The 25,035-nt window shown below is 41.4% G+C and overlaps 2 protein-coding genes across 2 annotated transcripts; one reads left to right on the top strand and one right to left on the bottom strand.

Annotated features, from left to right (window-relative positions):
• The first annotated feature begins 81 nt into the window (after window positions 1–81).
• On the top strand, window positions 82–6,942 carry LOC138591481 (kelch domain-containing protein 1-like). The gene is made up of 14 exons (XM_069662096.1): window positions 82–167; window positions 528–641; window positions 2,170–2,240; window positions 2,511–2,628; window positions 3,118–3,230; window positions 3,997–4,084; window positions 4,211–4,294; window positions 4,373–4,453; window positions 4,583–4,641; window positions 4,751–4,860; window positions 4,948–5,020; window positions 5,130–5,214; window positions 6,135–6,187; window positions 6,590–6,942. Exons 2-14 carry the CDS (start codon window positions 534–536, stop codon window positions 6,726–6,728), a joined length of 1,182 nt encoding a protein of 393 aa, XP_069518197.1. The 5' UTR covers window positions 82–167; window positions 528–533; the 3' UTR covers window positions 6,729–6,942.
• A 14,591-nt stretch (window positions 6,943–21,533) lies between these two features.
• LOC138591716 (uncharacterized) lies at window positions 21,534–23,884 on the bottom strand. Its single transcript, XM_069662387.1, has 3 exons — window positions 23,163–23,884; window positions 22,989–23,044; window positions 21,534–22,580 (listed from the first exon to the last, which is right to left on the bottom strand). The coding sequence occupies exons 1-3, from the start codon at window positions 23,661–23,663 to the stop codon at window positions 22,478–22,480; spliced, it is 660 nt and encodes a 219-aa protein (XP_069518488.1). The 5' UTR covers window positions 23,664–23,884; the 3' UTR covers window positions 21,534–22,477.
• Between the last annotated feature and the right edge of the window lie 1,151 nt (window positions 23,885–25,035).

The raw sequence follows: 25,035 nt of genomic DNA, 5'->3' as shown, positions 1-25,035 counted from the left end.
CCATACAGTGTTAAATGGGGTATTTTATTTGACAAAAGGAAGGGACCGGAAGTTGTATTTTATTTTGCAGCTGTTGCAACTGTGATTATGACACAGGAACGGGACGTTTTTGGCCGCTCTGTTTTGATGTCCACAACATGAGAACATCGTGAATTGTGCTGTAGCATGTGAGTATTTTAAGTGATTAACTGAACATCTTTTTAAAACGTGTCTGTGTTGTTGACACCGTTTGTTAATTGTTTCAGCAGCTACTATGTAACGTTAGCCCTCCTTGTATAACGTAGACTTCTAATTTGTTATGAAAAAAACCGTGTTATTTACTGATTTGTATTTTAAGCGTATGGTAAAAACACCAAGGACTGAAAGGCTTTTTTGTGTCAGCACTGCTGTCATGCGTATATGAGTTAAGTTGACATCCTTTACTAGGTTTAAAAGCCAGACTAAAGCTGAGAGTGTAGGTGACATTTTTAGACAGATTTGTTAATTTTAGGCTCAAAGGCACGTCTTCCTTTTTCTATTTATATCAGTCAGCCATGGATTCCGCTTTTGAGAGGCAGTACTCGGAGCTGGTGGCCAGGGAGAGGAGCGGACACACGGCTGTGGTGGAGGACAACCTGCTGTATGTGTGGGGGGGTTACATGGTGAGAAAAACAAATATAGAAAAAAACGAGTTTTTCAACATGTCTTCAGTGTGTCTGTGACACAAGTTTCGGCGTCCAACACTGTATGACAAACCAGTAATTACTCAAGTACTGTAGTAGCTAAAGCAATGTTAATTTTTTTTGTTTATACTAAACTAATACATTATTATAATTATAATAGTTAAATGTGCCAGAGTTAGCCAAGAGGCTATTTTTCATCTGTAGTCACCGTAACAAACTTAAAAACATACTATAAAATTTAAAATACAAAGTTATTATAGTTAAACATAACACAGAGGTTCGTTATACAGGATTTGCAACAAAACAAAAGATAATGATGTTAATGAATATATTGACTATATGATACTACATTGTGCTGCATTATTAGACAATGTTACTAAAACATGCAAAGCAGGGGCACAGACATGTACTTGTACGTAGATATTAATATTTTATATTACATTTAGCGAAATATTGCACTTTCTAATCCACTACATTTATCTGACAATTATTTTTGTTTAACATTTTTGAACATTTTACTACTCAACATATGGTAGTAAAAAAAATAAGTACAGTAAACATAATTATACACCTCAACTGGCTACAACATTTCGAGTCGACTCAAGTCACTGTTTTGATGACTTGTGACTTGACAAAAAATAAATGACTTGAGACTCAACTTGGACTTGCAAGTTAATGACTTGAGACTTGACTTGACTTGAGGCATGATGACTCGGATGACTTGCATGTGTTCAGAAGTTTGAATGTTAGCTGTTAAATATAAAATGATATAATTCAATGTTGTCATGTTTCTGTCTAACTATCAAGTTTGTATGCAGCGCAAACTGGGAATCATAATTGGACGACTCATAAAGCTCCTCGGTATGTGATTGTCATGATTGAATGACTGGCTGTCAGTAAAACTCCTCGCTATGGCAACATGCAACATCAAAGCCCCCCCGCTACCTGATGTTTTTTCCCCAAAGAGAAGCCTCATCAGTCGTACTCATTACTAATCAATACGGTCTCAGAGCAGACCATCATCATGGCTGCGTCTGTGCCAAGATAATACAGATAAAATTAATTGTCATACTTTTTGAACAGGTTATATAAATTGGCCAATAATATCACTATCAGAAGAGCTACCAATACCTTGTCTTTTCTCTTTATGAAGACTGGATACTACAGGTACAGGTGCTGTATCATGGGTGGAAAAAAAGTGACTTGACTTGACTTGAAAAAATGACTGGAGACTACAACATCAATAATAATCTAGTTGCCATCACTATAATATAATCTTCTGAAGCCATTGTGCCATAACGAGAACTTACATTGTATACTTTTAGTACATCCTGCAGACAATAGTTATGTGTATTTTTTAAACAATGTTTTACTATGCAAAACTATGATGTAATTGACGTTCATTAAAATGATTGCTGGTGTGACATTTTCCATAGCAATGACAAACACAAGAAATATACCTTGTACACATTCTTTCATAGTAATAGACATGTTGTATTTTCTGCAGTCAGTTGGTGATGATGAAGTTTTCCTACCCAATGATGAAATCTGGGTGTATGACTTAGAACAAGGTTTATGGTAAGAATATTGATTCATTTAAATTATGCCTGTTTGTTGACAAAACAAAGATGAATGATGCATGTTTTGAATTTGCACTTTCTATCTTAATTTTTCTCCTGCTTTCTAATAACTGTCAAGCGTTTACAGATTTTAACAGTCCAGTCGTGTCATATTTGTCCTACATGTTTGGACTGTGGAGCTTTTGCCGTCTTGTCGTCAATGTAAAATATATCATGACGGAATTTAAGTTGTTTATTCACATTTTTAAAAACCCTGTTTTTTTTTAAGGAAAGTGTTTCACATGCCGGGGGAAGTCCCTCCCCCGATGTCTGGGACCTGCGGCTGCTCCCTGGATGGACACATGTACATATTTGGAGGTTGTGATGACTATGGACAGTCCAATGAGGTGAGGCTGAAAACTCATGATCCACACGGTTTATGACACCTTAATTCTGGTCCTACATCAAGTTTTTGGATTGACTTTTGTATAGTTAAACACATTTTTTCACACTAAAGTATATGTCAAATCTGCTGTAAGGGTGTGGGCACACTGATCCATTATTTAAATCTTTGAGTTGTTTTTTTTCCTCTGTTGTTGTTAAAATTTAAAATATACAGATGTTGCAGCAGCATGCATTGCAACAAATTATTAAACATTTCCAACAGCTGCATCAATGTCTACCTTTGACTACCTAAATTTTTGCGACAATCAAGATTGCCTCTAAAAAAGGCAGATGCATCACCACCATTTAAAAGCAATGGACATTGCTTATTAAAAAAAGGCAACAAATAAAACTGAATGGACATAGGGGATCAGTGTGAACGCACCCTGAGGTCAAATTAAGAGTTGAACAAAGTTGACATGAAGAAATGATCAGTGTTTGACTTCAAACAGATCTATTGTGTCAACCTGACAGACGGTAAATACACATGGAGGAAGATTGTGAATGAGATCGCCTCTGCTCCGTCACCGCGAGACAAACTGTCCTGCTGGGTTTACAAAGGAAGGTGAGTAGCTTTTTCCTGCACTTAAAAACTGCAATTTGTAGCTTTAACTTTATTATTACTGGTTCTTCTTTGCTTTTTTTCTTTCACATGCTGACAATGGTATGACTAAACATTTAAATATATCATTAAAGTCGAGGTGAAATGAAAAATGTCATTTTAATCCTTTTAGATCACATCCCCGGTAATATTTTGCATCTATTTGACAATATAGGCCAAAAAAATACAGAAAATCCATTTCTTCGTATTCTTATATCAAAATCTGATCATTTTTTCTTCCTGTAAAACAAAATATCACGTATGCTTACGTAAGCTAGGACCAACCAATTTCAACCAATAATATCATGACATCCACCTGTCAATCAATCTGCAACATTTAGCCGCAGGGCACCAAGAACGTTCGGTCAGTTAGCTAGCTACTGCGCTGTGGAGAACGTCTGTCTACGCCCACTTCTCAACAGTCAAATCAAATCCCTCTAATGATATGTCCCGCCTGCACATCCTGTTTCACTCGGAAATGCGTCACGATACGGAAGCTAGATACTCTCGAAATGCCGTTTATGCTCGACTTTAAGTTTCGATTTTCACCTTCTGTTTGACAACTGCTAAAAATCCACCCTCAAATGAAAGCACGTGTCTGATTACATGATTAAATAGAAATAAGAGCTCATTGTTTGTGAGTTTTGTCAGTCTATTGCAAATTAAATCCATAATCTGCAACTTGCGAGACATGAATTAATTGTGATAATCTTTGTTTGATGTTGGCCAGGATCATCTACTTTGGAGGATATGGCCACAAGCTACAGTCTGATGTGGATAGCAGGAACAGAAGCTTCATTGTGGACGAATCATCATCAGTAATGCATTTTGTTGATTATAAATCTAAATGAGGTCTCCATTAATGCAGCTTAGGCAACAAAGATATTTACTAAACAGTCATCGGTTACACATATTTAGTTCAATTTGTTTGTTGTTGTTTTCAGGTGGAAGGAATCTTCTGGGGATGGAACAACGAGGTTCACATATTTGACCCCATGCATTCCAGCTGGAGTCAACCACAGACTCATGTAAGCCAAATATAACATACTTTTATACACTTAATTAAAACCCCCATATGATTTTACAGTGATGGTTTCTGTGTGCAGGGTCGTGCTCCCGCCCCCAGGGCCGCTCACGCCAGCGCTACATGCGGACGTAGAGGATACATTTGTGGAGGAAGAGTCATGGTGAGAGCTCTACGGGCTTTTCTGGACTTTTTATATAAGCGGATTCACAAGTAGATAACAGGAAGACAAAAGCAAACAAAACAAAGTTTGTTCCTTTCGTAACTTTTTCTCCTCTTGTTTTCTATGCAGGAAACCAGGACGAATGACATTCTCTGCCTTGACCTTGAATCACTGATGTGGTCGGAAATGTAAATCTTAAAATCTGTGGAAGTCATTTGTCTTTTCTCAATGTGTAGAAATATAGTCCATGGGTCTAATCTTTTTTCCTGGTTTCTTTTTGACAACTCTGTCTTTCAGAGTCCCAGTGTCCCCTGGTCCAGTGGGCAGATCATGGCACACACTCACTGAAGTATCAGACAACAGCTTGTTCCTGTTTGGAGGTCTTAGCGTAGACTGTAAACCGATGAGTAAGAAAATACTCTTTACTTTTATTCTCCTTGCAGCTTTGGTCATGTTCTTTAATAGTTCAATGCCATATTTTTTTTCTTAATCAGGTGACGGGTGGTTGCTTGATGTTGAAACAAAGACGTGGAGAGAAGTGGAGCATCCCTTTAAGACAAAGCCAAGGTATCAACTTGTGGATGTTTGCAAAATATTTAGCCGAACGTTTCAGGCTTTGGAGTTCTGATTAGAAGAAGTGAAAATTCTAAATAGCATTTTTTTTTTCATGCTCAAGGTTATGGCACACCGCTTGTCCAGCAAAAGACTCTGATGTGATTGTGTTTGGTGGAAGTTGTGACTACATCCTCCTTGTTGACACCGTGAGTATTGCAGAGACACTTTAGAGGCTGAAAAAAAGACTACTCTAAGATTACAAATCTTTCACTTAAAGGAGCAATGGGCCCCTGGAAAAAGCCACTGTCAGTGAAAGCTGGTGTTCTCTGTAATCGATAGAAGCAATAATATTTGAAATTGGCGCCATAACTGTGGAGAAAGTTGTCCGCTGGAGTGGGTGTCCTAGATTAAGGAAGTGTAGTTTAGCAAGCTCTGGAAATACGGACAACGCCACTCTGCCATTACTGACCGCATTGTGGTCAAAGGGGGTATATAGGAAAATCCTGTCATCAGTATTCAAGCGCTCTGCTGCCACCTAGTGTCTACAGTTATCAAGTGCATCCCCCCCTTTACTGTTGTAACGCAGCAGCAATCCTGACAAATTAATGCAGCAACATCTGATGTCTGGTGGAGGTTTTCCAGGGCCCATTGGAGAAGCGGATAGCGTCTTCCAAAAGCACAGAGCGGAATTGTATTTTTTTCTACCATAATGGCATTAGCTCCCCTTAATAGCATGATACGACTGAGGTTGAAAGTCGGCCAACTGGCCCTTTAAAAAAACTAAAAGTCTCCTGAATGTACATGAAACAGGAAGATCTCTTAAACCATGTTAAGAGACAAGTTAAGATTCTCAACTCCATAAAAAAGTTATCTAGAGGATATTAAGTCCCCTTTCCTCTACTAAAGAGTAGTGAATAACACATGAGAGAAAACCTGCATGATATTACATTTTAAGTATGCGGCACACAAAACTAATCAGCAGTATGTGTGCTTATTTCACAGTAGTTACTTTAATCCAAACAATGAGCAAGAAGGAATAAGGGATGCTCGTCTTTGAGTTAACGTATCTGATGCTCAAAAGAAAACGTCTAAAGTGACCTTTACAAACTGCAAATTTTCTTTTCAGGGTCACAGCAATGATGCGCTTGTTTTCCAGACGCAGCCATATCCTCTATTCAGGTAAATACTTACAGAGATAACAAGTAACTTAATAGATGAATTAGCGCTTCACACAACAAGCTTGTCAACAGTTGAATAAGCGTGGAAGCATTTCTGTTACATTTATAGAAAACGTCCTGACAGTAATCAATAGATCAATAACTCTGACAGTCTAAGTACTATGCATGTGATCAAGCTTATTCTTGTTGCTTTCTGCTGAGTTGCCTACCCCAGCTTTAAAAACAGCACCGAATGATGGCTGCATAGCATTCAAATGTGCTGGCTCACTGATAAAGGCTGTCATTAATGTGTTCAGTGTATCCTGCGCTCTTCTTGTTATGGCAGATTAAAAAATATCTTTGCTTATGTTACCCTTTCCCAAAAATAGAACTGAAAAATAATCACAGACTTTTCTTCTGATAGGATCTGTGTGGATTACATTGCAAAGAATGTGAGGAACTCTGAAGTGCTCAGAAATCAGCTGCCTTTCCAGCCGCCCAAACTACTGACGGCAGTAGAGAGGAGGATGTCTTTCTACCGGCCTTCAAAGAAGCCAAATTAGTAGTTTAAAGAGTTCTATAATCAAAAACAAATTATTGTCATATACTGTTTTATCAAAGTACTGTACTGCCTTCAGTGTGAACATCTCAGACACACTATGGGGCAGCGTTTTTTTATGTTTGACATATATAATGTGTGAAATATTTTATGGTCTTATATTTTATGGTTTTACAGACTCAAGTTTTATTTGTACAGAATGCCTGCTGAAACACACTACAAGCTGTTACTTTAATGATTGTGGTGATTAAATGGCATATTAACACTTTTTTGTCTGATGTTGATTATGAGACTAGAAAGGTATTTTAAACACGCACATTCATTTTGTCCCAGAAACTACAGGTATGAGACATTGGGCCTCATTTACAAACAGCACGTACGCACGAATCTGTGCTTGAACTGTGCGTACGCACGTTTGACGCACAAATCTGGGATTCATCAATTTGTTCTTACCTAAATTTCTTCGTACTCTGCGAACAAATGTAGAACTCCCTCAGACCATGTGTACGCACAAACGATGAAAGAAATGTCCTAGGAAATGTTAACACACACCCTTTTAACTACATGCATACTATATTAAAACTTCATTTATTGAAAAAAAGGCTTTAATAGACAATAATTGAATTTACTAATGTATGGACCAAACGTAAATGCCGTGTCATCCTCATATTTTATTGTCATATAATTAAAATCTTCAATTATAGCAGTTGAGTTAGTTTATTAAGTTTACAATAGAGTAGACCATATGAAAATGTTCATATTGAAATGTAACACTTTTGTTACAATTGTTTCTATTTCTGCTGATGTGAAATTTTTCTTTTTACCTTTTGAGGCCATCTTTCACGTTCTTTCAGCTTCTCCGTAACACCGCTCTCTCCATGTGGCACCAAACAGATGTCCTTATATAGAGAAATAGAGGCGTGGCAGTATGCTGATTGCAGATCGCGGACACGCGCCTGTCAATTTAGAAATGTTCTGATTTACTAACATACGCACGGTGGTGAGAACAAAATTGGCCGGTACGCACGTGTCATAAATCCGACGGTGATTTTGCGCAAGTACTTTAATATACTGCAAGTACTAAGAACATTTCTGCGCAGATATTAGTGAATGAGGCCCATTGTGAGAAACAGTTTGCTTTATAATAGTGGATCCTACACTCGCCATATCACTGATCGCTATCACTGAATGTGACGTCTCTGCTTTTGTTTTCTTAAAAGAACATGATAAATCTCAAATATCAGTAACTGCAATGTAAAAGAAAAACATTAACTGGTCAGCTGGAGTTTGAATTAACTTATAAACTATGTTTATACTGTGTGAGGCTGTGGTTGCTCCATCTTCCTCTCTAAAATTCTACTCCCAGGGGTATTTTGACCTGCTCAGAGAAGAGAAAAAGTATTAAGAGACAGCTTGAGCAATAGTTAGGTTGAGTGCGTGCAGGTGGGCAGCTGGCCAGAGCTGCCATGGAGATGACTGGGGACCTTGAAGCTTGGGTTCTGAATTTTGCTGCAGGATATTGCCATTTTTTGCCAAGCAACTGCTCTCTGTCTGCCCTGGCCAGAGCTCTACAAGACACAGAGCAATGGTAAGGACTGTGAACGTACTAGTGGAGACTATAGACATAACTCATTTGTTATATCGCTTGTTTGATGCTATTCAACGTCAGCATGGGTCATCAGATATTGTTTTAATTCTTTCTCTGGTAAACAAACAAACAAACAACATGCATCGTAACAAACATTGGATTTGTGAATTAATGAAAAGTAGAATTCTGCTACACTTTTCCAGTCTACACTTTAATGTATGGAAGTCCTGTATTTGGGGGCTTTCATTTACAATCAGCGCAATTCCTACACCTAGCTCAAACACAAACAAATGGATGGGTACAAAGAGGCATGCATCACAATGCACAACACACAATGGCTGATTTGGCACTACTAGAAGATGTAGCAAAGGGAAGAATATGGAGGGGGAGAATTTTTCAGAGACCAGCATGATTTACTGGCCAATGATGATAAGTGGCTTATGAACCAGTTCCGACTTCCACGCACCATTCTTTTAGATCTGTGTGATGTGATGGGTCCAGCCTTGGCAAGAAACACTCGAAGAAATCACGCTGTGTCAGTCTCACTGTGTCATTACTATGGGATGAAAGGTTGATATAGCCAACCGTGTAAACACTCCAGGGCAGCAGGCTGGTTTAATGGTTAGCACCTCTGACTCGGAGTGTCTTGATGACACTGGGATTTCTGGCACCCAGCACCTTCCAAAGGGAATTGGCTGATCAGTCAGGTATAGCTTAGCCAACCTTTAGACGTGTTGAGAGTTATAGTTGGTTTGTTGCATCTTTACATTATTACATTAAGCTTCTGTACACGGTGGCTGAACAGGCAGGGTTGAGAAACACCCCGGCCCTGTCGTGAAAAATCGGGGTCAAAAACTGAAGTCAGAAATCGACCTGAAATCTGAATTTGAGAAACCACCCCCCCTGTCGTCAAAAAACAGGGTCAAACACTGAAGTCAGAAAATTACCAAAAATCGACCTGAAATCTGTATTTGAGAAACCACCCCCCCGTCGTCAAAAACCAGGGTCAAAAACTGAAGTCAGAAAATTACCAAAAATCGACCTAAAATCTGAATGTGAAAAACCACCCCCCCTGTGGTCAAAAAGCAGGGTCAAAAACTGAAGTCAGAAAATGACCAAAAATCGACCTGAAATCTGAATGTGAGAACCACCCGGCCCTGTCGTGAAATATCGGGGTCAAAAACTGAAGTCAGAAATCGACCTGAAATCTGAATTTGAGAAACCACCCCCCCTGTCGTCAAAAAGCAGGGTCAAAAACTGAAGTCGGAAAATTACCAAAAAGCGACCTGAAATCTGAATGTGAGAACCACCCGGCCCTGTCGTCAAAAACCAGGGTCAAAAACTGAAGTCCAAAATTTACCAAAAATAGAACTGAAATCTGTATTTGAGTACCACCCTGGCCCTGTCCTCAAAAATCGGGGTCAAAGACTGAAGTCAGAACCATTCTTTTAGATCTGTGTGATGTGATGGGTCCAGCCTTGGCAAGAAACACTCGAAGAAATCACGCTGTGTCAGTCTCACTGTGTCATTACTATGGGATGAAAGGTTGATATAGCCAACCGTGTAAACACTCCAGGGCAGCAGGCTGGTTTAATGGTTAGCACCTCTGACTCGGAGTGTCTTGATGACACTGGGATTTCTGGCACCCAGCACCTTCCAAAGGGAATTGGCTGATCAGTCAGGTATAGCTTAGCCAACCTTTAGACGTGTTGAGAGTTATAGTTGGTTTGTTGCATCTTTATATTATTACATTAAGCTTCTGTACACGGTGGCTGAACAGGCAGGGTTGAGAAACACCCCGGCCCTGTCGTGAAAAATCGGGGTCAAAAACTGAAGTCAGAAATCGACCTGAAATCTGAATTTGAGAAACCACCCCCCCTGTCGTCAAAAAACAGGGTCAAAAACTGAAGTCAGAAAATGACCAAAAATCGACCTGAAATCTGAATGTGAGAACCACCCCGGCCCTGTCATGAAATATCGGGGTCAAAAACTGAAGTCAGAAATCAACCTGAAATGTGAATTTGAGTAACCACCCCCCTGTCGTCAAAAAACAGGGTCAAAAACTGAAGTCAGAAAATTACCAAAAAACGACCTGAAATCTGAATGTGAGAACCACCCGGCCCTGTCGTCAAAAAACAGGGTCAAAAACTGAAGTCCAAAATTTACCAAAAATAGAACTGAAATCTGTATTTGAGTACCACCCTGGCCCTGTCCTCAAAAATCGGGGTCAAAGACTGAAGTCAGAACCATTCTTTTAGATCTGTGTGATGCGATGGGTCCAGCCTTGGCAAGAAACACTCGAAGAAATCACGCTGTGTCAGTCTCACTGTGTCATTACTATGGGATGAAAGGTTGATATAGCCAACCGTGTAAACACTCCAGGGCAGCAGGCTGGTTTAATGGTTAGCACCTCTGACTCGGAGTGTCTTGATGACACCGGGATTTCTGGCACCCAGCACCTTCCAAAGGGAATTGGCTGATCAGTCAGGTATAGCTTAGCCAACCTTTAGACGTGTTGAGAGTTATAGTTGGTTTGTTGCATCTTTATATTATTACATTAAGCTTCTGTACACGGTGGCTGAACAGGCAGGGTTGAGAAACACCCCGGCCCTGTCGTGAAAAATCGGGGTCAAAAACTGAAGTCAGAAATCGACCTGAAATCTGAATTTGAGAAACCACCCCCCCTGTCGTCAAAAAACAGGGTCAAAAACTGAAGTCAGAAAATGACCAAAAATCGACCTGAAATCTGAATGTGAGAACCACCCCGGCCCTGTCATGAAATATCGGGGTCAAAAACTGAAGTCAGAAATCAACCTGAAATGTGAATTTGAGTAACCACCCCCCTGTCGTCAAAAAACAGGGTCAAAAACTGAAGTCAGAAAATTACCAAAAAACGACCTGAAATCTGAATGTGAGAACCACCCGGCCCTGTCGTCAAAAAACAGGGTCAAAAACTGAAGTCCAAAATTTACCAAAAATAGAACTGAAATCTGTATTTGAGTACCACCCTGGCCCTGTCCTCAAAAATCGGGGTCAAAGACTGAAGTCAGAACCATTCTTTTAGATCTGTGTGATGCGATGGGTCCAGCCTTGGCAAGAAACACTCGAAGAAATCACGCTGTGTCAGTCTCACTGTGTCATTACTATGGGATGAAAGGTTGATATAGCCAACCGTGTAAACACTCCAGGGCAGCAGGCTGGTTTAATGGTTAGCACCTCTGACTCGGAGTGTCTTGATGACACCGGGATTTCTGGCACCCAGCACCTTCCAAAGGGAATTGGCTGATCAGTCAGGTATAGCTTAGCCAACCTTTAGACGTGTTGAGAGTTATAGTTGGTTTGTTGCATCTTTATATTATTACATTAAGCTTCTGTACACGGTGGCTGAACAGGCAGGGTTGAGAAACACCCCGGCCCTGTCGTGAAAAATCGGGGTCAAAAACTGAAGTCAGAAATCGACCTGAAATCTCAATTTGAGAACCACCCCGGCCCTGTCGTGAAAAATCGGGGTCAAAAACTGAAGTCAGAAATCGACCTGAAATCTGAATTTGAGTAACCACCCCCCCTGTCGTCAAAAAACAGGGTCAAAAACTGAAGTCAGAAAATTACCAAAAATAGACCTGAAATCTGTATTTGAGAACCACCCCGGCCCTGTCCTCAAAAATCGGATTCAAAAACTGAAGTCAGAAATCGACCTGAAATCTGAATTTGAGTAACCACCCCCCCGTCGTCAAAAAACAGGGTCAAAAACTGAAGTCCGAAATTTACCAGAAATGGACCTGAAATCTGTATTTGAGAACCACCCCCCCGTCGTCAAAAAACAGGGTCAAAAACTTAAGTCAGAAAATTACCAAAAATCGACCTGAAATCTGTAATTGAGAACCACCCCGGCCCTGTCGTGAAGAATCAGGGTCAAAAACTGAAGTCAGAAATCGACCTGAAATCTCAATTTGAGTAACCACCCCCCCTGTCGTCAAAAAACAGAGTCAAAAACTGAAGTCAGAAAATTACCAAAAATCGACCTGAAATCTGAATGTGAGAACCACCCGGCCCTGTCGTGAAAAATCAGGGTCAAAAACTGAAGTCAGAAATCGACCTGAAATCTGAATTTGAGAAACCACCCCCCCTGTCGTCAAAAAACAGGGTCAAAAACTGAAGTCGGAAAATGACCAAAAAACAACCTGAAATCTGAATGTGAGAACCACCCGGCCCTGTCGTGAAAAATCAGGGTCAAAAACTGAAGTCAGAAATCGACCTGAAATCTGAATGTGAGAACCACCCGGCCCTGTCGTGAAAAATCAGGGTCAAAAACTGAAGTCAGAAATCGACCTGAAATCTGAATGTGAGAACCACCCGGCCCTGTCGTCAAAAAACAGGGTCAAAAACTGAAGTCCAAAATTTACCAAAAATAGAACTGAAATCTGTATTTGAGAACCACCCTGGCCCTGTCCTCAAAAATCGGGGTCAAAGACTGAAGTCAGAACCATTCTTTTAGATCTGTGTGATGTGATGGGTCCAGCCTTGGCAAGAAACACTCAAAGAAATCACGCTGTGTCAGTCTCACTGTGTCATTACTATGGGATGAAAGGTTGATATAGCCAACCGTGTAAACACTCCAGGGCAGCAGGCTGGTTTAATGGTTAGCACCTCTGACTCGGAGTGTCTTGATGACACCGGGATTTCTGGCACCCAGCACCTTCCAAAGGGAATTGGCTGATCAGTCAGGTATAGCTTAGCCAACCTTTAGACGTGTTGAGAGTTATAGTTGGTTTGTTGCATCTTTACATTATTACATTAAGCTTCTGTACACGGTGGCTGAACAGGCAGGGTTGAGAAACACCCCGGCCCTGTCGTGAAAAATCGGGGTCAAAAACTGAAGTCAGAAATCAACCTGAAATCTGAATTTGAGAAACCACCCCCCCTGTCGTCAAAAAACAGGGTCAAACACTGAAGTCAGAAAATGACCAAAAATCGACCTGAAATCTGAATGTGAGAACCACCCCGGCCCTGTCGTGAAATATCGGGGTCAAAAACTGAAGTCAGAAATCGACCTGAAATCTGAATTTGAGAAACCACCCCCCCGTCGTCAAAAAACAGGGTCAAAAACTGAAGTCAGAAAATTACCAAAAATCGACCTGAAATCTGAATGTGAGAACCACCCCGGCCCTGTCCTCAAAAATCGGGGTCAAAAACTGAAGTCAGAAATCGACCTGAAATCTGAATTTGAGTAACCACCCCCCCTGTCGTCAAAAAACAGGGTCAAAAACTGAAGTCAGAAATCGACCTGAAATCTGAGTTTGAGAAACCACCCCCCCTGTTGTGAAAAGTCGGGGTCAAAAACTGAAGTCAGAAATCGACCTGAAATCTGAATTTGAGAAACCACCCCCCCGTCGTCAAAAAACAGGGTCAAAAACTGAAGTCAGAAAATTACCAAAAATCGACCTGAAATCTGTATTTGAGAACCAACCCGGCCCTGTCCTCAAAAATCGGGTTGAAAAACTTAAGTCAGAAATCGACCTGAAATCTGAATTTGAGAACCACCCCCCCTGTCGTCAAAAAACAGGGTCAAAAACTGAAGTCAGAAATCGACCTGAAATCTGAATTTGAGTAACCCCCCCCCTGTCGTCAAAAAACAGGGTCAAAAACTGAAGTCAGAAAATTACCAAAAATCGACCAGAAATCTGTATTTGAGAACCACCCTGGCCCTGTCCTCAAAAATCGGGGTCAAAAACTGAAGTCAGAAATCGACCTGAAATCTCAATTTGAGAACCACCCCCCCCGTCGTCAAAAAACAGGGTCAAAAAGTGAAGTCAGAAAATTACCAAAAATCGACCTGAGATCTGTATTTGAGAACCTCCCCGGTCCTGTCGTGAAATACCGGGGTCAAAAACTGAAGTCAGAAATCGACCTGAAATCTGTATTTGAGAACCACCCCCCTGTCGTCAAAAAACAGGGTCAAAAACTGAAGTCAGAAATCGACCTGAAATCTGAATGTGAGAAACCACCCCCCCTGTCGTCAAAAAACAGGGTCAAAAACTGAAGTCAGAAAATTACCAAAAATCGACCTGAAATCTGTATTTGAGAACCACCCTGGCCCTGTCGTGAAATATCGGGGTCAAAAACTGAAGTCAGAAATCGACCTGAAATCTGAATTTGAGTAACCACCCCCCCTGTCGTCAAAAAATAGGGTCAAAAAGTGAAGTCAGAAAATTACCAAAAATCGACCTGAAATCTGAATTTGAGAACCACCCCCCCTGTCGTCAAAAAACAGGGTCAAAAACTGAAGTCAGAAAATTACCAAAAATCGACCTGAAATCTGTATTTGAGAACCACCCTGGCCCTGTCGTGAAATATCGGGGTCAAAAACTGAAGTCAGAAATCGACCTGAAATCTGAATTTGAGTAACCACCCCCCCTGTGGTCAAAAAATAGGGTCAAAAAGTGAAGTCAGAAAATTACCAAAAATCGACCTGAAATCTGAATTTGAGAACCACCCCCCCTGTCGTCAAAAAACAGGGTCAAAAACTGAAGTCAGAAAATTACCAAAAATCGACCTGAAATCTGTATTTGAGAACCACCCCGGCCCTGTCATCAAATATCGGGGTCAAAAACTGAAGTCAGAAATCGACCTGAAATCTGAATTTGAGTAACCACCCCCCCTGTCGTCAAAAAACAGGGTCAAAAACTGAAGTCAGAAATCGACCTGAAATCTGAATTTGAGAACCACCCCCGGCCCTGTCGGGAACAATCAGGGTCAAAAACTGAAGTCAGAAATCGACCTGAAATCTGAATTTGAGAAACCACCCCCCCTGTCGTCAAAAAACAGGGTCAAAAACTGAAGTCAGGAAATTACCAAAAATCAACCTGAAATCTGTATTTGAGAACCACCCCCCCTGTCCTCAAAAATCGGGGTCAAAAACTGAAGTCAGAAATCGACCTGAAATCTGAATGTGAGTAACCACCCCCCCTGTCGTCAAAAAACAGGGTCAAAAACTGAAGTCAGGAAATTACCAAAAATCGACCTGAAATCTGTATTTGAGAACCACCCCGGCCCTGTCCTCAAAAATCGGGGTCAAAAACTGAAGTCAGAAATCGACCTGAAATCTCAATTTGAGAACCACCCCGGCCCTGTCGTGAAAAATCCGGGTCAAAAACTCAAGTCTGAAATCGAACAAAATTCTACCTGAAATCTGAATTTGAGAACCACCCTGGCCCTCTCGTGAAATATTGGGGTCAAAAACTGAAGTCAGAAATCGACCTGAAATCTGAATTTGAGAACCACCCCCCTGTCCTCAAAAATCGGGGTCAAAAACTGAAGTCAGAAATCGACCTGAAATCTGAATTTGAGAACCACCTCGGCCTTCTCGTGAAAAATCGGGGTCAAAAACTGAAGTCAGAAAATTACAAAAAATCGACCTGAAATCTGTATTTGAGAACCACCCCGGCCCCGTCCTCAAAAATCGGGGTCAAAAACTGAAGTCAGAAATCGACCTGAAATCTGAATTTGAGAACCACCCCGGCCCTGTCGGGAACACTCTGGGTCAAAAACTGAAGTCAGAAATCAACCTGAAATCTGAATTTGAGAACCACCCCCATGTCCTCAAAAATCGGGGTCAAAAACTGAAGTCAGAAATCGACCTGAAATCTGAATTTGAGAACCACCTCGGCCTTCTCGTGAAAAATCGGGGTCAAAAACTGAAGTCAGAAAATTACAAAAAATCGACCTGAAATCTGTATTTGAGAACCACCCCGGCCCCGTCCTCAAAAATCGGGGTCAAAAACTGAAGTCAGAAATCGACCTGAAATCTGAATTTGAGAACCACCCCGGCCCTGTCGGGAACACTCTGGGTCAAAAACTGAAGTCAGAAATCGACCTGAAATCTGAATTTGAGAAACCACCCCCCCTGTCGTCAAAAAACAGGGTCAAAAACTGAAGTCAGAAAATTACCAAAAATCGACCTGAAATCTGTATTTGAGAACCACCCCGGCCCTGTCCTCAAAAATCGGGATCAAAAACTGAAGTCAGAAATCGACCTGAAATCTCAATTTGAGAACCACCCCGGCCCTGTCGTGAAAAACAGGTTAAAAAAGTGAAGTCAGAAAATTACCAAAAATCGACCTGAAATCTGTATTTGAGAACCACCCCGGCCCTGTCGTGAAAAATTAGGGTCAAAAACTGAAGTCAGAAATCGACCTGAAATCTGAATTTGAGAACCACCCCCCCCGTCGTCAAAAAACAGGGTCAAAAACTGAAGTCAGAAAATTACCAAAAATCGACCTGAAATCTGTATTTGAGAACCACCCCGGCCCCGTCCTCAAAAATCGGGGTCAAAAACTGAAGTCAGAAATCGACCTGAAATCTGAATTTGAGAACCACCTCGGCCCTCTCGTGAAAAATCGGGGTCAAAAACTGAAGTCAGAAATCGACCTGAAATCTGAATTTGAGAAACCACCCCATCCCCCCTGTCGTCAAAAAACAGGGTCAAAAACTGAAGTCAGAAAATTACCAAAAATCAACCTGAAATCTGTATTTGAGAACCACCCTGGCCCTGTCGTGAAAAATCGGGGTCAAAAACTGAAGTCAGAAATCGACCTGAAATCTGAATTTGAGAAACCACCCCATCCCCCCGTCGTCAAAAAACAGGGTCAAAAACTGAAGTCCGAAATTTACCAAAAATAGACCTGAAATCTGTATTTGAGACCACCCCCCCTGTCCTCAAAAATCGGGGTCAAAAACTGAAGTCAGAAATCGACCTGAAATCTGAATTTGAGTAACCACCCCCCCTGTCGTGAAAAATCGGGGTCAAAAACTGAAGTCAGAAATCAACCTGAAATCTGAATGTGAGTAACCACCCCCCCTGTGGTCAAAAAACAGAGTCAAAAACTGAAGTCAGAAAATTACCAAAAATCGACCTGAAATCTGTATTTGAGAACCACCCCGGCACTGTCGTGAAAAATCGGGGTCAAAAACTGAAGTCAGAAATCAACCTGAAATCTGAATGTGAGTAACCACCCCCCCTGTGGTCAAAAAACAGGGTCAAAAACTGAAGTCAGGAAATTACCAAAATTCGACCTGAAATCTGAATTTGAGAACCAACCCGGCACTGTCGTGAAAAATCGGGGTCAAAAACTGAAGTCAGAAATCAACCTGAAATCTGAATGTGAGTAACCACCCCCCCTGTGGTCAAAAAACAGGGTCAAAAACTGAAGTCAGGAAATTACCAAAATTCGACCTGAAATCTGAATTTGAGAACCAACCCGGCCCTATCGTGAAAAATCGGGGTCAAAAACTGAAGTCTGAAATTGACCTGAAATCTAAATTTGAGAACCACCCCCCGGCCCTGACGTGAAAAATCGGGGTCAAAAACTGAAGTCTGAAATCGACCTGAAATCTGAATTTGAGAACCATGCGCCCGCGGAACGAGGAGCCCCGCGAGGCGGGCAATGTTGTGAAAAATCGGGGTCAAAAACTGAAGTCAGAAACTGACCAAAAATCGCCCTAAAATCTGAATTTGATAACCACCCCTGCCCTGTTTCTGTGCAGTACTTATTTGTTCAAGTATATCTCATTTCCATCATATTATGATAACTTAAAGAAATGCACCAACCATATTGTTATTTGTTTTGCCCAGGGTTGCATTTGAACGAGGGTGCAAACACATGCTTTGATACACGGGGCAGGCGCTCTACCCATTGAGCTATCTGCTTGCGCTGCCTCAATGGGTTCATTTGGAGTTTTGCAACCATTTCAATTGTGCATAATTGTATTGTTAAATAATTATGGTGGAATGGGAAATGTTGGCAGTGGTCGGATTCAAACCCGGGTCTTAATGTGCCCTTTGACTCAAGGGTCAGGCGCTCTATCTATTTAGCTATCTGCTTGCCCTGCCTTAGGTTCCTCATTTGGTGGTTTGAAATAATTTCAGTTGTGCATAATTGTATTCATACATGACACTGGTGAAATTGGAAATGTTGCCAGAGGTTCAGAGGAATCAATCCAGCAATATCTGATGCGAGGGAGAGGTGCTCTATCCATTGAGCTTACTGGAGACCATTTCCTGAGGGGATTGTGTGGACTTTTGAATCTTCTGTAGTATTGCACAGTTAAAATGCGAAATGACTGTACTGGAAAAAGGAATACTTCAGATGGTCTGGGAGAGATAGGATAACAAGCTGATATTTAATCAACTCACCAAAGCTAGCTAATGTTGGCTGTCTGCAATAACAAGCTTCTGCAACAGATTGCATAGATAGTATCATATATATTCATGAGACATAGTTCTGAATAACACACTGATTCTACACATAACTGAAAGTTAGAATGGAGGTATGGAGAATGGATTAATAAACATTAATTTAGTATTTAGTGAATGGCTAGCTAGCAGCCAATGCAATATTGTCATGTTGGCTGATAGCTGGCTCTTGTCGTAAGATAGACCTAGCTAACATAACCACTACAGGTGGGAGATTGACCATATGGTGACCTGGTGTGCTGACAACAACCTAGAGCTTAATACTCCAAAGACAGTGGAAATGGTTGTGGATTTTAAGGAGGAATGCAGCCACACCCACCCCCCATCACTATCAGTGACTCCACTGTTTCCACTCTGGAGTCTTTCTGCTCCCTGGGGACCATCATCAGCCAGGACCTCAAATGGGAGCTGAACTTCGGCTCCCTCATCAAAAAGGGACAGCAGAGGATGTGCTTCCTGCAGCAGCTGAAGAAGTTTAACCTGCCAAAGACAATGATGGTGCACTTCTACACCGCCATCATTGAGCCCATCCTTACTTGCTCCATCACCGTCTGGTATACTGCTGCCACTGCCAAGAACAAGGGCAGGCTGCAGCGTATCACCTGCTCTGCAGTCTACCTAGGCGTTTTTAGTTGTTTTTAGCTGCGTTCTCAGTAGATACATACAAGTATCTAGGAACAGTGTTTGACTCTCTGAAGTTTGGTGAAAACACAGAGTCAAACGTGGATGTATATAAGTATTAGGGCTGGCAAAGTTAGCATGTTAATAACGCATTAACACACATTCCCTTTAACGCCACTATTTATTTTTGACGCGCAATTAATGCACGCGCATTCTATTATCACGACCCTCTGCCCACCCCATAATTTGTCAAATCAGGAAGCAATGCAGCAGTAATGTTGTTGTTAGCAGGCAGACACAAACTTCCTCGAGCAGAAATGGATAAAGAATAGGGTCTTTTTAATGGCAAGTTGAGCCTCAAAGCCCCGCTAGATGGTTCTCTAGACAAGACAAAAGTTATTTGTATTTACTGTCGATATGAACGGAGTTACCACCGGAGTACGTCAAGTCTAAAATACCACTTGCTGGCCAAGCACACAGCTGATGCAGAGAGCCCCAGGTTGTGAAAAATATCTTTAAGTGATATGTGATATGTTATTTTTATCTCCTACTGCAGACTCAATGACTTACTTCGAAATGTTACATTCAGGTAAGGGTTGAGATACAGATACAATCAAGCTGGCAAGTACAACGTGGTGGACTTAAATTAATCTGCAACACATAAATATCGTCACAAAATAATGACACATTTAATTTGGGGATACTCTTAAACATAACAAGAGAAAATGTAGCACTTTTAAAAGAAAAGCATACTGATTTAAGCATGCTTTTAGCGGAGCTTATTAGGAACAACCTACCATTGGGACAGGATACAGCAGACTGGCAACAGCACAAGGGGCGCACCCCTCAAGTCTGCAGGGGCCCCATTTGAGTGCGCTCATGAAACACAAAATACCAGTCCCAGTGGAAAACTAGGAAAACATAAAACACAGTATTGACAAAATAAAGACAATTAGTGTCAAATGACAGTATGTTAAGATAAGTGATGGCAAGTGGAATCATTCACACTGCTACATTGACAACAAAGACTTCATCGGATGCAGAAGCTGAACTCTTTTAGTGTCTCTGAGATTATTTAGCTTTTAACCTTTTCTTTTATTGAAAGTCTTTTAACCTTTTATTTTACCTGCTGGTTTAGTGGGTTGTCTGGGAAGGACAAGAACAGTATGAATGATATTGTTAAAGCCTGCTCCAAGATTGCTCGAGTCCAGCTAAATGACTAAATGAGTTTCCTCTGGAAGAAACGTGTGCTCCAGAAAGTCAAAAGCATCATAGTCACTCGGACCACATTCTGTCATCTCAATTCTCTTTAATGCCCGCAGGGAGGCACAATCTTGCCCCACCTAGGGGAACAAACAGATACTCCATTATCCCTTCCGCTTTCAGGCTGCTAAATGCTGACAGCAGTAATTGACGTTTGGAATGTTCCCGTAAACTTGTGTTATGTTTTAAACTGTTCTGAGCAACCTGTGTGTCTGCAGCCATGCTCTGGTTCACAATCCTTGACCTGTTGTCACTGACACGTTGTTGTTTATGTTGTTTTCTGAATGCTGCTGAGATTGTTTTGTTTTTATGTGACTCTGTAGGCTGTAAAACTGAATTGCCCTCTGGGATAAATAAAGTTGTCTCAAACTCAAACTGCAGAGAGGGAGGACCTGTACACCACCAGGGCCCTGAGGCGTGCAGGTAAGATCGTGGCTGACCCCTCTCAACCCAGACACAGCCTTTATGACTTGCATCCTCACTTAACATCGCATTAATGTTAAGTCTTGAATTCAGATTTATGTGGCCCATTAACACACACTGGACTACACACTGTATGTTTCCATGCACTGTTTTTAATTGTATAAACATTTGCATCATCATCTTGCACAGACCTGCATATCTTACAGCTCTTTAATAACACCTGGTGTACATATTTTGTATCATATTGCTTTTTTATATCTTATTCTTATAGTCAATTTTGCTTATTCTACTTGAGTTCACTGACAGCAGGAGTACTACTGTTAAATAGCCTTTCACTTATTTTCTTTCTACTTGTGTTTATTGTCCTGCACCTAAACACAAAGTCCAATTCCTTGTATGTGTAAACCTACTTGGCAATAAACTTGATTCTGATTCTGAGGCGCACTTACAACCACACTTATCAAGCACAGACTCAAATGGCCGGTATATCCAAAAGCAAACTAACAAATTGCATGGATGTTGGTTCCATTTGAGGCTTTGAAATTACAAGAGTTGAATTCAGAGGCAAAAAGTTAAGACACATAATTTCAATGCAAAAAATAATATAATAATAATCAGTGCTAGAAATGAAAAGGCCATAAAAAGTCAATAAGCAACAGCACATTTTAATTTGCAATATAAAACACAATTACAAAACCCTGCCTCTACATTTGAAAATGACTTTTTGTTAATAAGTGCACTTTGTTGCCACATACTGTATTTACATGAGTGTTCAAGCTTGTGCTCACATGCACAATAACTGCGTTCCACCACTAGGGGGCAGCAGGCCTTTATGTTTGAACGAGGCTCAGACGCAGCTGCTGGGTCAGACAGAGCCTGGCTGAATGAAAGTCTCTGTTACCACACATTCCTTCTTCTTAAGGGCGGAGAAGTAAATGCAGGAACTGTGGTGAGGAAGGAAATCTTAAATAAACATCCCTGCTCGTACCTTTGCTGGCACACCACTTTAAAGAAAACTCCACTCTGTGCTGCACACACAGAATGCCTGGTGGAAAATGTTTTCTTTGCATATATTATAGCCTCAAGAATGTGCCTTGCTGAGCTTAAGCAACTGTAGAAATGTCTGTGTTCTCTTCTTAACCTATTAACAGACAAGTTAAAGTAAGTAATAATTGACAAATAAGTATGTGTGTGTGCTCAGCAGGAGGTCGGCAGCATCGACCAGGTGACAGTGACACCTAACCGCTGCAGATAACAAACCAAGGAGGCTCTGTCAGTTCACAGATCTGCTCTGTAAAGGAGAACCTCCTGGCACCTGTTCAAGTTGGTGTTATAACTCTGCAATTACACTACTTCATGTTGTTAAATAAGACTTGGATAAATGCAAAGGCTTGGAGTGCAGGAGTTTCAGTTCAACGCAAACAACATTGAATTTATCCAGGAAAATCTGCTTAAATATAGCTAAAAAAGCCTTCCTTAAAAGCAGGAAATTGTCAAGAGAAACCCTGGTTACCTTTCTATTTTTAAAATGTTTTCTGCAAGCCGATGCTTCATATAAAGGTAGCGTCAGACGACAGCAGCTTTGCAGCAGCATCCCCAGCTGGGGTCAGCTAAAGTCTCTCTCAATAGTGTCCATCAGCTCTTCTTCTGATCCATCGTACAGGATGACTGGCATGGTGAGAGAAGAGCTGTGGCAGCTGCCAAACGTTCTGGGGAAAGGAGAAACAAGGTAACAGAAAACAGGAAGTATAAGTGATTTTATGTTTTAAGTAAGTTTTGAATAAATTAACCCACAACCACACCAAAAAAAATATTATTGCTTTACTGACAATACATTTGACATTGGAAAACATTTATTTTTGTGCTTAAGGCATGTTATGAAAATATGTAGCATACTCTTAGCTGCTTCCGGTTTCACACTCTACTCCTACAAGGCAGCAACAAGGCACACTTGTTTGTTTCTGGCCTGCTTGCAGACGTCTGACTAATCTGATCTGCCCTGAGAATAATGGGCTGGTATTTCGATCTCTCAAAAGAGAATTGGATCTGGCTCTCCTCGGGCTTTTACTACTCCACTGAGCTCGGAAATCAAATATTTATGAGTGTTGTTTACTTACGATTGTTGTCCTGATGTGGGGACAGCTTCCAACAGAGCCCCTCTTGTCAAAAAGCCCTGAGAAGATGACCGGGGACATAAACCAGAGCAAAAAGAAACACTGTTAAAAACTGGCAGATAATTCTTGTCTTGTGCAAATATAATCATTGAATAAAAGAAATATAAATGAGCTTACATTTTGCTGATTTGGGGACGCAGGTGTGTGTTTTTTAAAGTTTATGAAAGCATTATTGCTCCTCTTGTTTACGTCTCTCGATCCACCGTGTGAGCAACGTGGCCCCTCGTCTGTTCCTGACGCGCGTGGCCGAGGAGCTGAGCTGAACTCCTCTTCATCATCCTGACTAAAGTTACACAGTCCGTATGTTTTGGACCGGATGACAGCCTTCTTGGGAGGGTTTTTCTTCACAGACGCTCTGTCCCGCTCCTCGTACTCCGCAAGAACTGTGTCCAGCTCTGCATCGATGTCATCGTCCTCCCTGGAAAAGTCAGAGTCGTGCCCCTCGCTGTGGCTGTCCGGTTGCGCACGGTTGCGCGCGTTGCGCAAAATTGCATGGATTTTGAGAGGCTTGAAGGGACGGCTGTCCTGTTTGGGTGAAGTGCCGGCTGTTTTGATCACGTTTACCTCGCTGACACACGCAGGTGCAACTCTCTTGCCTCGGCTTGTCCCGCTGCCCATATCCGTACTTTTAAAACCTAAATGTTAAATCCCATTTCCAAATGTCCTCCTTGCACACCGGCGTTTCTTCCTTTCTTCCAGAGTTGAACATTAACCAACAAAGACCAGATCGTTGGCAGTCTTTAATGTCACTTTTAAATTAGTTTTACGCGTGTAGGACAGTTCTTTGACTAAAGTCCAGCTCCAAATACCAACTTTCTAAAAATCTGCAGACGCACCGATGAAGTTAGACCAAACTGCAGACCCGCTGCTTGTTTTCACATTCGTTTGACTGCACATCAGGATGAGGATCAGTTACATAACACCAGTTTGGCTCAGGACCCCTGGGAGAAAACTCCGCCTTCTTATAGAGGCAAACACACTCCCTTCATGTTTCCATTAATCCTTATGTGCAAAAAAACCCCGTATACTTTTTAAACTCAATCTCTGCTGACTTTTCTGTATTTGTCACAGTATTTAAACACTTTATTATCAAAAAAGAAACTACTTCTTCACATACATGTAAAGTAACTCCCTTGATGACACAGAGATTACATAAGGACTTGGACAGTATGACCATGAAAAGCCTAACAGGGCCAATTACCTTGATTTATCTGTAGCACATCAGCCGCCTTTTGCTAGTCTGTGTTCAGCTAATAGATTTTATTGAGGCAAGTGAGGTCAGGAGTGAGTGAGTCCCTGTCTGCCTGCGGGCCTCGGAGGCCCCCAACACAGCCAGCCCCTCCACTGACTGATTAGGACTCGAGCAGCGGGCCAGAAGAGAGAAAGGGCATTCCTTTCCAACAGCTTGGGCTTCCCAGAGATTCCTCACTAAGCTTTTGTTTGGTCCACTTGCACATACAAAAGACCCAGCGGGAGCATCTCCCTGCCAGAGCTGTCGGACAAGAACCCAGAGTTCAGCCGAGTAAAGAAGTTGTTTGCTATCTTTCATTAAGAGCCTCGTTTTCTCTCCTTTTTCTTTTTTTGCTTGTGTGTGCTCATATGTGTGTGTGCCAGACAGCTGTGCAACCTGTTCTCTCTGGAGGATGACCAAGTCAAAGACACCTGCTGTTTAAGCAACTGGCATTTTCCAAACTGTGAACGTGACAGAGGAGAGAAGAAGTCAGCCTGCAGGTCCCAGATGTCCACAGGAGGAAATTCCTTCTTTACTTCTTTATTTTTTAGGGAACATATTTAAAATGTTTGGGAAAGATAAACAAGAGTGCTTCACTGAAATGTTACTAAGTAGGATGTTTAAGCTGAAAATGTTAAAAAGTAGCACTATGCAACATCCTGATTCTCCTGTGTTTCTCTGTTTTAGGGTTTTTGAAGATGTGATGGTCTTCTCAGAGAATGCCTGACAGGGAAAAGAGCTTCAGACTAAATCTGGAAC

The sequence above is a fragment of the Semicossyphus pulcher genome, unplaced genomic scaffold, assembly GCF_022749685.1.
Source record: "Semicossyphus pulcher isolate SPU_LCO1_2020_fin unplaced genomic scaffold, fSemPul1.0.p SCAF_14, whole genome shotgun sequence".
NCBI lineage: Eukaryota > Metazoa > Chordata > Actinopteri > Labriformes > Labridae > Semicossyphus > Semicossyphus pulcher.
This window is presented reverse-complemented; position numbering and strand designations above follow the sequence as displayed.